This window comes from Zalophus californianus, chromosome 6 (assembly GCF_009762305.2).
Source record: "Zalophus californianus isolate mZalCal1 chromosome 6, mZalCal1.pri.v2, whole genome shotgun sequence".
NCBI lineage: Eukaryota > Metazoa > Chordata > Mammalia > Carnivora > Otariidae > Zalophus > Zalophus californianus.
The window spans coordinates 142226715-142240820 of NC_045600.1; the positions used below are offsets into that span (position 1 = coordinate 142226715).

Here is a 14106-nt window from a genome sequence, read left to right on the forward strand (position 1 = left end):
AACTTGGTCTTGGCTTGCTGGCTGTTCGTGCTGATCTTCTCGGGGAGGGGCCTGTTGCTGTGGTTTCCAAATGTCTTTGCCGGAGGCGGAATTGCCCCGCCCTTGTCGGTCTGGTCTAAGCAAGCTGCTCGGGTTTGCTCTCAGGAGCTTTTGTTCCCTGCAAGCTCTCGGTACAGCTTTGGAGGACCAGGGCGAAAATGGTGGCCTCCCAATCTCCACCCGGAGGAGCTGAGAACTCGGGGCCCCGCTCCTCAGTGCACCCCCAGAGAAAAGCAGTCACTCCCGTCTCCCCGGTCTCCGGCCGCACTCCGTGCTCACCCGGCCTGTGACCAAGCATTTGTATCTCTGGCACCCGACCCCGTGTGGAGTCTCCAAACCCAGCAGATCCCTGTGGTGCGCTCCCGCGCCGCTCCTCCTGGGGGAGAAAGGGGAGTCTCCCCGGCTCTGCCGCTTGTTGGGTCCCTGCTGGAGGAGCAGTGGCCCGACTGGGCCACGGATCACAGTTTATGGCAACCCCGAGCTGAGAGCCCGCGCCTCGGCTCCGTCTCTGCAGCCGGCTTCCCCGCTCCGATACCCGGGAGCTCTGCCGCACTCAGGCACCCCCGGTCTTTCTGTGACCCCGAGGGTCCTGAGACCACACTGTCCCGGGAGGATTCCAGCCCCCGCTTAGCCACTGCAGCGACGTCCCTCAGCGGAGCCAACTTCTCAAAGTTCCGATTTTGTGCTCCGCGGCTCTAGCACTTGCCAGAAGCGGCCGACGGATGCCCCCTCCCCCGCCGTCTATCCTCCCGAATATCGCCCCGGATTCACTTCTCCGCATGTCCTACCTTCCAGTAAGCGGTCGCTTCTCTGTTCAGAGAGTTGTTGCTACTCTCCTCTTTGATCTCCTGTTGAGTTCGTCGGTGTTCAGAATGGTTTGATCCCTGTTCAGCTGAATCCCTGAGACCAGAGGAAATCTAGGTCTCCTACTCCTCCGCCATCTTGCTCCGCCCTCCCCATTGCCTTTAAGACAAAGTCCAAGCTCTAAGGTATGGCCTACACAGGTCTCTATGGTGCATCTTCTGCTTGCCTCTCTGTCCGCATTTGCCATCATGCCCTGCTTTGTTCTCTGCACCAGCTGGCAACCAAAGGGAAAAGTCCATTATCAAGGGCCATATGAAGATATGAAGGGAAGGGGGAGATGTGGGGCTAGAGAGCTGGGAGAAATCCAGACTTATTCTGCCGGATGTTAAAATGTGCTAACAAGCTATAAGAAGCACCTTTGTGTTATTGCTAGATCAGTTAACTGGAATGTAAAGTGTAGAAATAGACTTGAGTATATTTAAGAATTTAGCATATGATCAACATGGCAGCTTAAATCAACATGGAAAAGGGCAGACTTTCAGTGAATAGAATTGTGAAAACTTGTTAACTGTTTGGAAGGAAAATTAAGTTATATCTTGATCTCACACTTAACCCCAAAATAAATTCCAGTGACTTAGAGACTTGATGTTAAAAAGTAGGGCTACATGAGTACTAAAAATATAAGTGAACATATGTAATTGGATGATGAAGTCTTTTTAAATTCAGCATGGCATAAAAGCCAGATTGGGTAAAGGAAGAGAGCCAGATTAAACACTATAAAAATGTTAAGCTTGTTTACAATTTCTTTTAAAAACCTTAAATAATGTTACATTTTTATATTTATTTTAAAGATTATTTATTTGAGAGAAAGCACACATGAACAGGAGGGGCAGAGAGAGAGGGACAGAGAATCTTAAGCAGAACTCCCTGCTGAGCATGGAGCCCAATGGGGGGGGGCGGGGCTCCATCTCACTATCCTGAGATCATGATCTGAGCCAAAACGAAGAGTCAGACACTTAGCTGACTCTGTCACCCAGGCACCCCAATAATGTTACATTTTTAGATAAATCACATACTGGGGAGAATATATCTGTAACATATAGGACAGACAGGTTAAAACCCAATAATGTAAAGAGATTTGATGGATCAGTTGAAAAATGGAAACATCCAGTAGAAGAATTAAAAAGGCCGTGATCAAGCAGTTCACAGGAGATATTAATGGCCAGAAAATGTGAAAAGATAGATATTCGGCTTCACTAGTAATCAAAGAAATGAAAATTAGAATGATATACTGTTTTTTATTTACCAAATCTGCAAAAATTTTATAAAGAATGTTAAAACCAAGTAGGGCTTCTCACAGATCCATCTACTCTAAGCCTGTTATATCAGAGTTGGGAACTTCTTTCTCATTGTTTTTTGATTTTTTTTTTTTAAATAACAGCTTTATTAATATATAATTCACATTTCATCACTTGATTTTTATATACCAAGAAATAAAAGCTAATTTGTATTGGCTAAGATGCTTTGTTTTGTTTAGTGAGATAGTTTATTAATACCAGGAATAATGTAAAAGTATTGCTATTGTTAGTTTCCTTAATTGTCTTTGCCTTTTATGAACAAGTAGGCAGTTGCTTTCTTTTTTTTTCATCTTCTGAGGCATATAAGAGAACTAAATTGGAAGCAACCTAAATGTCCAGTCATGGGGGATTGTTGAATAAATTATGGTATAACTTTAAATAGAACCGTACCATTTCTTTTCAGCTTAAAGAAGTCCCTTTAACATTTTTGGTAAAGCTGATTTAGTGGTGATGAACTCTTTTAGCTTTTGCTTATCTGGAAAATTCTTTGTCTCTGACTGTTCTGAATGGCAGCTTTGTCAGGTGGAGTATTTTTGGTTGCAGGTTTTTTCCTTTCAGCACCTTAAATAAGTCATGCCACTCTCTTCTGGCCTGCAAAGTTTCTGCTAAAAAAAATCTGATTTCTTCCAGCTGAAAAGAAATGGCACTAATTAATAATAAGAAAATACATGAAAGTAAAAATGTCACTGGAAAAGGTGAATATATAGTAAAGGTAGCAGATTAATCACTTATGAAGCTGGTATGAAGGTCAAAAGACAGAAGTAGTAAAATTAAGGAGAGCCACAATAATTAGTTAAGGGATACATAAAATAGCGTAAAATGTGACATCAGAAACAAAACGGGGTGTTAGTAAAAATGTATTTTTGGAATATGTTCAAATTTAAGTTTTTACCAATTTAAAATAGACTGTTAAATACATAGGACAATATATGTGAACTTCATGGTAACCACAAAGCAAAACTTACAGCAAATACACAAAAGAAAATGAGAAAGAAATCTAAACATAACACTAAAGAGAGTTATCAAACCAGAAAGAAAGAGAGAAAGAGAAGAAAGGAACAGAGAGGAACTACAAAAACATCCAGAAAACAGTGAACAAAATGGCAGTAAGTACTTACCCAATAATTATTTTAAATGTAAATAGATTAAATTCTCTGATCAAAAGGCATTATACTTGAATTAAAAATTAATTTTCAAAAAGACTCATCTGTGTGCCTGCCTACAAGAGACTCCCTTCAGAAGTAAGGATACACACAGAACGAAAGGGAAGGGATGGAAAAAGATATTCCATGCTGGAAACAAAAAGAAAGCTGGTGTAACTATATTCATATGAGACAAAATAGACTTTAAAACAAAGGCTGTAATAAAAGAAAGGAAGGGCATTACATAATGATAAAGAGGTCAACCCAACAAGAAAATACATTTAGAAATATATATGCATCCAACATAGGAGCACCAAAATATATAAAGCAAATATTAGCAGACATAAAGGGAGAAATTGACAATATAATCATAGTAGGGGACTTTAACACCCCACTTAAATCAGCGGATAGATTATCCAGACAGAAAATTAATAAGGGAACATTGGCCTTAAACAGCACAGTAGACCAGATGAACTTAATAGATATATACAAAACACTTCATCCAAAAGCAGCAAGATACATATTCTTCTCAAGTGCACCTGCAACATTCTCCAGGACAGATCGTGTTAGGCCACAAAAGAAGTCTCAGTACTTTCAGGAAGATTGAAATCATAGCAAGCATCTTTTCTGACAACAGTGGTATGAAACTAGAAATCATTTACAAGAAGAATACTGGAAAAACCACAAAAATGTGGAGAATAAGCCAACATGCTACTGAACAACCAATGGGCCATCAAAGAAATCAAAGGAGGAGTTTTTAAAAGTGCTCAGGAACAAATGAAGAAAGAAACATAACACCGAAATCTATGGGATTGCAGCAAAAGTGGCTCTAAAAGGGAAGTTCATAACAATACAGGCCTACCTGAAGAAACAAGAAAAGTCTCAAACAATAACACTTTACACCTAAAGGAACCAGAAAAAGAAGAACAAACAAAGCTTCAAAGTTAGTAGAAGGAAGGAAATATGATCAGGGCAGAAAGAAATGAAATAGAGACGAAAAAGATCAGTGGAACTAAATGCTGGTTCACAGAAAAGATAAAATTGACGAATCTTTAGCTGGACTCACCAAGAAGAAAAAAGAGAGGGCTCAAATAAATAAAATCAGAAATGAAAGAGAACTTAGGATACCACAGAAATACAAAGAATTATAAGAGACAATTATGTACAGTTATATGCCAACAAATTAGAAGAAATGGATGAATTTCTAGAAACAAAATCTTCTAAGACTGAATCACGAAGAGATAGAAAATCTGAATAGACCAGTTACTAGTAAGGAGATTGAATCAACAATCAAAAACCTCCCAACAACAGAGTCCAGGACCAGATGGCTTCATTGGTGAAATCTACCAAACATTCAAAGAAGAATTAATACCAGTTCTTCTCAAACTCTTCCAAAAAAACAAAAGAGGAGGGAATTCTTCCAAACTCAGTTTATGAGGCCAGCATTACCCTGATACCAAAACCAGACAAGGATGCCACAAAATAGTAAAATTACAGACCAATATCCCTGATGAACATAGATGCAAAGATCCTCAACAAAATATTAGCAAACTGAGTTCAGCAATACATTAAAAGGATCATATACCATTTATTCTGGGCATACAGGGATGGTTCAATCTACAAATCAACATGATAAACCACATTAACAGAATGAAAGCTAAACATCCTATGATCATCTCAGTAGATGTAGAAAAAACATTTGACAGAGTATAACACCCATTCATGATAAAAACTCTCCACAAAGTGGGTATGGGGGAACGTAACTCAATGTAAGAAAGACCATATATGACAAACTCACAGATAATGCCATACTCAGTAGTGAAAAACTGAAGGCTTTTCTTCTAAGATCAGAAGCAGGACAAGAATCCCACCCCCGCCCCCCGCACACACACACCTTTATTTAACATGGTACTGGAAGTCCTAGCCAGAGCAATTGGCAAGAAAAAGAAATAAAAGGCATCCAAATTGGAAAGGAAAAGGTAAAACTGTCACTATTTGCAGATAAAATGATACTATATAGAGAAAACCCTAAAGACACCACCAAAAAGCTACTAGAACTAATAAACAATTCACTAAAATTCCAGGATACAAAATCAATATACAAAATTCCGTTGCGTTTCTACACACGAATAATGACCTATCCAAAAGAAAAATAAATCCCATTTATAATTGCTTCAGAAAGAATAAAATACCTAGGAATAAATGATCAAGGAGGTGAAAAACCTGTACACTGAAAACTATAAGACACTGATAAAAAAAAAAATTGGAGACTACACAAATAAATAGGAAACTATACCATGCTCGCGGATTGGAATAATTAATATTGTTAAAATGTCCATACCATGCAAAGGAATCTGCAAATTTAATGTAATCCCATCAAAATTCCAATGACATTTTTCACAGAAGTAGAACAATAATCCTAAAAACTTGTATGAAACCACAAAAGACCCTGAATAGCCAACGGAATCTTGAGAAAGAAGAACAAAGCTGGAGGTACCATGCTTCCTGATTTCAAACTATACTACAAACCTTAGTAATCAAAACAGTATGGTACTAGAATGAAAACAGACACATAGATCAATAGAATAGAATAGAGAACTCAGAAATAAACCCATGTTTATATGGTCAGTTAATCTACAACAGAAGAGGCTAGAATATACAATGGGGAAAGGACAGTTTTTTAAATAAATGGTTGTTAGGAGAACTGGACAGCTAAATGCAAAAGAATGAAACTGGACCCCTATCTTAACCATATACAAAAATTGAAGTGCATTAAATACTTGTATGTATGACCTGAAACCATAATACTCTTAGAAGAAAAATAGGTAGCAAGCTCCTTGACACTGGTTTTAGTGATTTTTTTTTTTTTGATCAAATTCCAAAGGCAAGGGGACAAAAGCAAAAATAAAACGAGACTACATCATACTAAAAAGCTCCTGCACAGTGAAGGAGGCCATCAATAAAGTGAAAAGTCAACCTACTAAATGGGAGAAGATATTTGCTAATCATATATCCACTAAGAGTTTATATCCAACATATATAAAGAATTCATACAACTAAATAACAAAAAAAAAAACTGATTAAGAATTAGGTGGAGAATCTGAATAGAAATTTTGTTCCAAGAAGACAGATAGATGGCCAACAGGCACATGAGAAGATGCTCAAGATCACTAATCCTCAAGGAAATTCAAGTCAAAATCACAGTGAGATATCACTTTATACCTGTCAGAATAACTAAAATCAAAAACACAAGCTACAGTGTTGATGAGGATGTGGAGAAAAAGGAACCTTCATGCACTATTGATAGGAATGCAAACAGGTGCAGCACTGTGGAAAACAGGAGTTTCCTCAAAAAGGTTAAAAATAGAATTACTGTATGACCCAGTAATTCCACTCTTAGGTATTTACCCAAAGAATACAAAAACACTAATTCAAAAAGATAGTATGCACTTCTGTGTTTACTGCAGCATTATTTACAATAGCCAATTATGGAAGTAACCCAAGGATCCATCAGTAGGTAAATGGATTTAAAAAAAAATGTTTTACACACACACACACACACACACACACACACACACACACACACACACACACACTGGAATATTACGGAGCCATAAAAGGAATGAAATCTTGCCATCAGAGAAAGATAAGTGAAATCTAAACAACAAAACAAATAAAACAAAACAAAACCTAGACTCATAAATACAGAGAACAGAGTGGTGGCTGCCAGAGGGGAAGGGGGTTTGGGCTGGATGCCGAATTGATGAAGGGGATTCCGAGACACACACCTGTGGTTATAACATGAGTACATCATGCAGATGTAATGTACATCATGGGGAATAGAGTCGAATAATACAGTTGACCCTTGAACCATGCAGGGCTTGGGGCACTGACCCTTCATGCAGTTGAAAATCTGTGTATAACTTTTGACTCCCCAGAAACTTAAGTACTAACAGCCTACTGTAGACTGGAAGCCTTATCCATAACATAACCAGTCAATTAACAGAGATTTTGTATGATACGTGTATTATATACTGTGTCCTCACAATGAAGTAAGCCAGGGAAAAGAAAACGCTATTAAAAAGATCGTAGGAAGAGAAAATATATTTACAATACTGTATTTATTGAAAAAATCCACGTATAAGTGAACCTGTACAGTTCAAACCCATGTTGTTCAAGGGTGAACTGTATTGTATTAATGTTGTATGGTGACAGATGATACCTAAACTTGCTATGGTGATCATTTGCAATGTGTACAAATGTCAAATCACTATGTTTTACACATGAAACTAATAGAATATTATAGGTCAACTATATTTCATTAAAAAAAGACAATTATCTTTCTGGTAACTGTAAAAAAATGTTGTGATATGAATAAGCAATCAAAGATTATACTGCCAGGTATATGCAGAAACTGTCCTACAGATATATATCAGGTAGTTTATTAATAAAATTACAGTTGACCTCTGAACAACACGGGTTTGAACTGCACGGGTTCATTTATACGTGGATTCTTTTCAATAAATACCTATAAATGTATTTTCTCTTCCTTATGATCTGTTTACTAGCATTTTCTTTTCCTGAGCTTACTTTATTGTGAGGAACAGTATATAATACATATAACACACACAAAACCTGTGTTAATTGACTGGGTTGTATTATGGATAAAGCTTCTAGTCTACAGGAGGCCGTTAGTACTTAAGTTTCTGGGGCATCAAAACTTACAGGCAGGGGCGCCTGGGTGGCTCAGTTGGTTAAGCAACTGCCTTCGGCTCAGGTCATGATCCTGGAGTCCCAGGATCGAGTCCCACATCAGGCTCCCTGCTCAGCAGGGAGTCTGCTTCTCCCTCTGACCCTCCCCCCTCTCATGTGCTCTCTCTCTCTCATTCTCGCTCTCTCAAATAAATAAATAAAATCTTTAAAAAAAAAAAAAAACTTACAGGCAGATTTGGACTGCACAGGGGGTCGGCATTCTTAACCCCTGCCTTATTCAAGGTTAACTGTATGGTTATTTTTTCTGGATTTTGTGATGATTATCATCTTTTTAAGATTGTAATTTGCTCTGATTTCTTTCTTCATTCCAAATACATACTCTTTTTTTACATTAAAAAAAAAGAAATAATAACTACAAATGACTGACCACCTCCTTTCTGTCGGACTGTGTGCAGGATGCTTGATTCTCTTCTCTCATGTAGTCCTCAGGAGGAGAGAAGGGAGACTCGGGAGGTTCAGTCCCTTGCACAGGGTCCCAGAGCTGGGGAAGGGCTGAGCTTTGGCCTGGCGTGTATCCCACCTTGGTCCTCACGTGGGAATGGGGGCCCCCGTTGTATGTAGTCATGGTCCCAAGTAGCACAGTTGCAGAAGGTGTTTCTTTTTTCTTTATGCTTTTTAATATTTCCCTCCTTGGGGCACCGGGGTGGCTCAGATGGTTAAGCGTCTGCCTTCGGCTCAGGTCATGATCCCGGAGTCCTGGGATCGAGTCCCGCATCGGGCTCCCTGCTCCTTGGGAGCCTGCTTCTCCCCCTGCCCCTCTCTCTCTCTCTGTGTCTCATGAATAAATAAATAAAATCTTTAAATAAAATAGGTTTAAAAAAATATTTCCCTTCTTTTTCTTGAGTTAGTGTTTGTTACTTTTATCATCAAATGAAGAACACATTTAAATGTTAATGTAATAACCCAAGATTGTATTATATTTTTTGTAGTATTTACATTAATCAGTCTTTTTTTATTTCCTACCCATAAAGGGCTTGTAACTCAATATTCACTGCATTAGAGAGAAGTCAAGAAGCAATTGAAATTACAAGTGAAGACCACATTATACAGGTTTGTTATTTGGGAAGTTCATTTTTCTGAATTTCTGGGATTGTTTGTTCTTTTAGGATTGAACCCCGCCAGTATGATCTTTTTTTTCTTTTCGAAGTTCAAGAGACCAAGTTTTCCTTAGAGGATTATCAGAACAAAATCTATAAAATATGTAATTTAAAATAAGTTCCTTATAGATAAGAAAAGGTACTAATAATTACTTAAGGTGCTAGAAAATATTCTGTGGAAATACCACATTTGCATTTATTACTGTTCACCTTTTTGTATATTTAGCAAGAGGAGACTTTTATCCAAAGGGATTACCACTGGAGTAGGAGGAGGCTCTGACCATAAGGTCTGCAAGCTCTAGCCTTTCTCACTGGTTTTGGAGATAGTTTACACCTAAAGAAATTTACTAGGAACTACTCAGAATTTCCAGAATAACCTAGTAGTTGCTGAATAAATTACCCATTATAAGCAAAGCAGATTCATAAAAGTGGCTTAAGATAATGTAACTTGTACTTTTAGATAACAAAAGAGGGCTTGTACCAAGGAAAAGCTCCTTTTGTCTGGGAATCAGCTGCACTTTGATGTCTGTTCTGAGCACTCCAGCTCTTCACTTTAATCTCACTTGAGCTTGCTCAGAAAGGAGCTGCTGGCGGCTTTCATGGGTCAGTGTCCTGAGAGGCAGCCTGGGCCAATGCTGAGGGTATAGGCTGGTGGCAGGTAGGCCGGGGTTGCAGGAAGCTGCCACGCCTTCCTAGCTGAGCATCGCTGGGCAAGTTCCTTAGTCTTTCTCAGCTGTACAGATGGCAATGATAGTCATACTCACAACCACCTGCCTTTTGTCAGGAGGTTCTAAGTGGGTGAGTGTATGCAAAGTGCTCACTCCAGTGTCTGGCAAGGAAAATAGACCTTAAGTGATATCAGTTATTGCTTTAGCATCATCACTGTTTTATTATTATTACTATTAGCACATGCACAACTTTCCTATACATTTTCTTCTAGTCTTGTGGTCCTCTCTGAAATTTAGCCATACAGCCTTGCATCTGTAAACACTTCCCAGTTCGTAGCCTGCTTTCCCAGCACATTACTCGTGTGTATCAGAGCAGCAACCTAGAAGTTTCATTCCCATTAAACAGATACACAGACTGAGACTTAGAGGGTTAAGTCACTTGCCGGAGGAGAGCCTGGGTGCCTCGCACTTCAGTCTGGTGCTTCATTCTACTATGTCATCATCCAAAAAGCCCTTTTGTAGCACCTCGGGCCTGTCTCCACGTGGCTTCTTTCCTCTGTTGGTGTTCAAGTAGGATGGGGCCAGCTCCTCTCTCTGGGGCCTCAGGGACCACAGCAGAAAGCCCAGCCAGGTGTCCCCAGAGCAGAGGCTTCTCTGGACTCCAGGGATTTCCTGGGGTTATGCTTTTATGGCTTTAGAACTGTCACGGTAAACTCCAGGCACCTGAGCTTTCTGGGCGGAAGACATTATAGCTTGGGGTGAAAAGCCTTGATTGTTCTCTTTTCAAATTCTCTTTTAATTTGCTTGATGTTGTTTCTCTTGTCTCCCCCCAGTATGCAAATCCTGCATTTGAAACAACCATGGGCTATCAGTCAGGTGAATTAATAGGAAAGGAGTTAGCAGAAGTGCCTATAAATGAAAAAAAAGCTGATTTGCTCGATACTATAAATTCATGCATCAGGATAGGCAAGGTAAGTAAGAGGTCAGTACCTTTTTTACTTTCACGTAATGAAGAGGAAAGGAAGGAGACAAATTCACTGAGTGTTGCGCGTGCCAGGTAATGAGTCTCACTCTTCGCAGAAGCCCGGGCACTGTCGGTGGGGTCACCCTCTTATTCCCATTTTGCAGATGAGGAAACTAAGATCCAGAGAGTGTAGGATATGGTCAGCTGTTAGGCAGAGTAACTTAGATTGACACCTGAAATCAGTGTCTTCATCTTTGTAATAAGTAAATTGATCTTGCTAATAATGGATCATCTAAGTGGTAGATGTTGGCAAGTGGCTTTGGGTAGAGGATTGCCAGTGAGGTCAAAGTCTCAGAACACATCTGAGCCCAGCAGTTCTCTGAGCCTCGTGCATCTGTCCAGCCTTTTTTGGAATGCCTCCTGTGTGCCGGCCCTCTGCTAGATTCTGGTATAGAAAAAGGGCACAACATCAACGGCTGCCTTAGAGAACGCCTATTGCAGGCTGTGAACGCGACAGGTCACATAATCACGGCGCTGGAGGGACAGACGGAAGGAAGGCAGGCTCAGTCTGAAAGGACATTTCTGAGAGCACTAGCTTCTGCCGCACCTCACTGTTGCTAGGTTTTCATGTGTAATGACAAGGAAAAGGCTATTGCTTTTCATAGTCTTTCCCGCTGGGCTCTTTTTAACTTTAGGAAGTTGGGGAGAAACTATTAATCTGATCATTCAAAACACTTGAAACCCTGGTGACCTGCTGTCCGGCTTGCTCCCCTGTGGCATCCGGCCAGCACCTTTCCTGTAGCCCAGCAGAGCAGTCTGTCATGGGGGGCAGAAGGGCTCTGCAGAGCCTGTATCCCCACTTTACCTGGGCCCTTGAGACACTGTTTGTGGGCTCATGTCCCTTTGCTCTCCCGTGGCTCTGAGCACACCAGTTTGCCTTGCAGTGAAAACAAGAGGGCAGGCTGGCTGTGAGGGCCCAGTGACCTACGCCCAGGGGAATAACAAAAGTAGGCACTACCCAAATCCCATTCTGCCTCCACCTTTCTGTCAAGGATGATGATTTTCTTCCTGGAGAGAGGCAGGTCCTCTGGAAAGAGCAATGAAGGCTGAGATGGATGAAGAGCCCCTGAGGTGCTCAGGCGTAGTGCCTGAGCTGGACCCTGGGTTCCCTCGCTCAGTTAGAAGGGGTGTCCTCAGAAGGCAGTGACCAAAGAGCAGTCTCCCTGACCCAGCAGCCTTGGGGGGCTTTACCATGGCCTTTCCGATCCTGCTAGAGGAGGGGTCAGCTGGTGGTTTTGTTGTGAGGGTCAGCTGGGCATGAGCCAGAGAGGACGGCCCTCATGTGCCTCAATCTGGCCACAGGAACACCGAGGCATCCCACCCATCACTGAGGAGAGCGAGTGGAGATGGGGAGGGGCGGTTAGTGGATGAGCGCGAGGCCCAGGGATCCATCCAGATCTGTGTGAACAGTGTCTTGCCTCCTAAGGGATGTCACTGGCACCAGGTACAAAGGGCCTCAAGCTTGAACAACAGGAAACCTGTTCTCTAAAATCTATGTTTATTGTGAGCAGAGAATATGAAAGATTATCACATTATCGACCTCAGTATCACTTTATTTCAAAAGGGGCATGGTGGTTTATTTGTCATGTCTCGGAGTTCCTGGGGAGGCAGAAGAGTGGCCACTTTTCCTCTGTCGGTACCCAGCTGGTTTGCTGGCAGCGCCGCCGCAGGGCTGCCTGCTAGGTTGGGCAGATTTTTTGAGGTGAAAGAATATGTGGCCTTTCTGATGAGGCTCCCTGGGGGGGAGGGGGAAGCAGGGCTTGCTGAGGGATCAGCCAGCCCCGGGTGACAGTGGCACTGGGCTCAGTGGAGAGAGCTCAAAGGTGCCCTGGGGACCAGAATGGGGACTCAGGAAGTGGTTAGGTGACGGGTGGAGGCTTCAGAGGGTCAGATCCTAGGTGTGCCACTTGGGGGCAGAGAAGAAATTCGGCTGATGTTCAGAGAGCCTGGCAGACACGGCTCTCCACAACCCCCCTCCACCTGTTCTCAGCCTGCGGCTCCTCTCCGGGGCAAATCGCTACTATGACATGACCTTGATCTTCAGCCTCCACGCTCATATGCTTCTTTGCATCCCCGTGTATATCCTTCCTGATTCCCTCCCTTTCCTCATCCCCAAGGCCTCTCTGGCAAGGCTCTAGAACCCACACTCTCCTCTTCTCACGCACCAGGGGCTCTTCCCTTGGAAATTGTGTCTCGTAGGTGCCAAGTAAATGTTGGGGGCTCGATGGCGGCCTGTAATCATGACGTTTGGCTGCAGAGCCCTCTGGCTTTTAGAAACTTGGAGCTCCCGTGGTGCCTCTACTTTCCTCCCTCGCAGGCTCCCCTCTTCTCCCGACTTTTCTTCACGTTTCCTCCCGAGTTTACCAGGGTTCTTCGTCCCTGCTGTGTTCCTCAGAAAGCTCCTTGTTAGCTGCTCTGCATCGATGACCCACTCCTCCCTACTTTTAGCCCCAGCTGCTCTCCAAGGTCTCATGCAACTTCCTGGCATCATCTTGAAATCACCTTGTCTAACAGTGACTTTTTTCTCATCCCCGTTAACCAAAAAACCCATACTCTCCAGCCTCTGCCGTCTCTGCTTGTTGGTTGGCCTCACGTTTGCCTGGGCTTCCATTCCTGGAATGGTTTTACTTCCTCTCTACCCTTCAGTGTCCAGGGGGCCTCCTTCCCTGCCCTGGGCTGTGGTGGCTGAATCCAGTCAGGGCCCTTTTGCCCCGGGACCTCCACCTCCAGTCAGCACACTCGACGCTCCCCAGGGGTTAGTCTGATCACGCCGCTCCCCCAGCGTAGAGTGCACATCCCTTGGCCTGGCTAGAGGGATTCTACACTCTGACCTTGGCCTACCTTTTCCATTTGGGGAACAAAAGCCCCAGTGTCCCTTGACCGTTGACTGTGTGCAGGCCCTGCACAAGCCCTGGGGCCAGAGCAGCCAGATGACTGGGCACCCAGAGCGGGCTGTCTCAGCAGAGAAGCCCAGCTCAGTGCTTAGCCTGCCCCAGAACAGAAGCGGGGTATGGGCCTTAGTACAGTTCTGAGGGGACCCGGCCCGGGGAGGCCTGTGCAAAACCCCCTGGGCGAGAAACAGGCCATTTACTGAATGTTTGCCGTGTGTCCGACTTCGCTCAAACTTTCTGTGCATTACCAGATGTGATCTTCATAATCGCATTCTAAGGTAGTACTGTGTTATTCTCAAGAACTGAAACT

The 14106-nt window shown here is 42.5% G+C and overlaps 1 protein-coding gene across 4 annotated transcripts in view; it reads left to right on the top strand.

Moving 5' to 3' along the window:
• The window catches only part of PDE8A (phosphodiesterase 8A), a 157231-nt gene that overhangs the window by 98487 nt on the left and 44638 nt on the right, over window positions 1-14106 (top strand). For all 4 annotated transcript variants that reach the window (XM_027569015.2, XM_027569012.2, XM_027569014.2 and 1 more), the window contains 2 exons: window positions 9088-9166; window positions 10715-10852. In XM_027569015.2, coding sequence (XP_027424816.1) covers window positions 9088-9166; window positions 10715-10852 — 217 coding nt within the window. The remainder of the gene's footprint in view (window positions 1-9087; window positions 9167-10714; window positions 10853-14106) is intronic.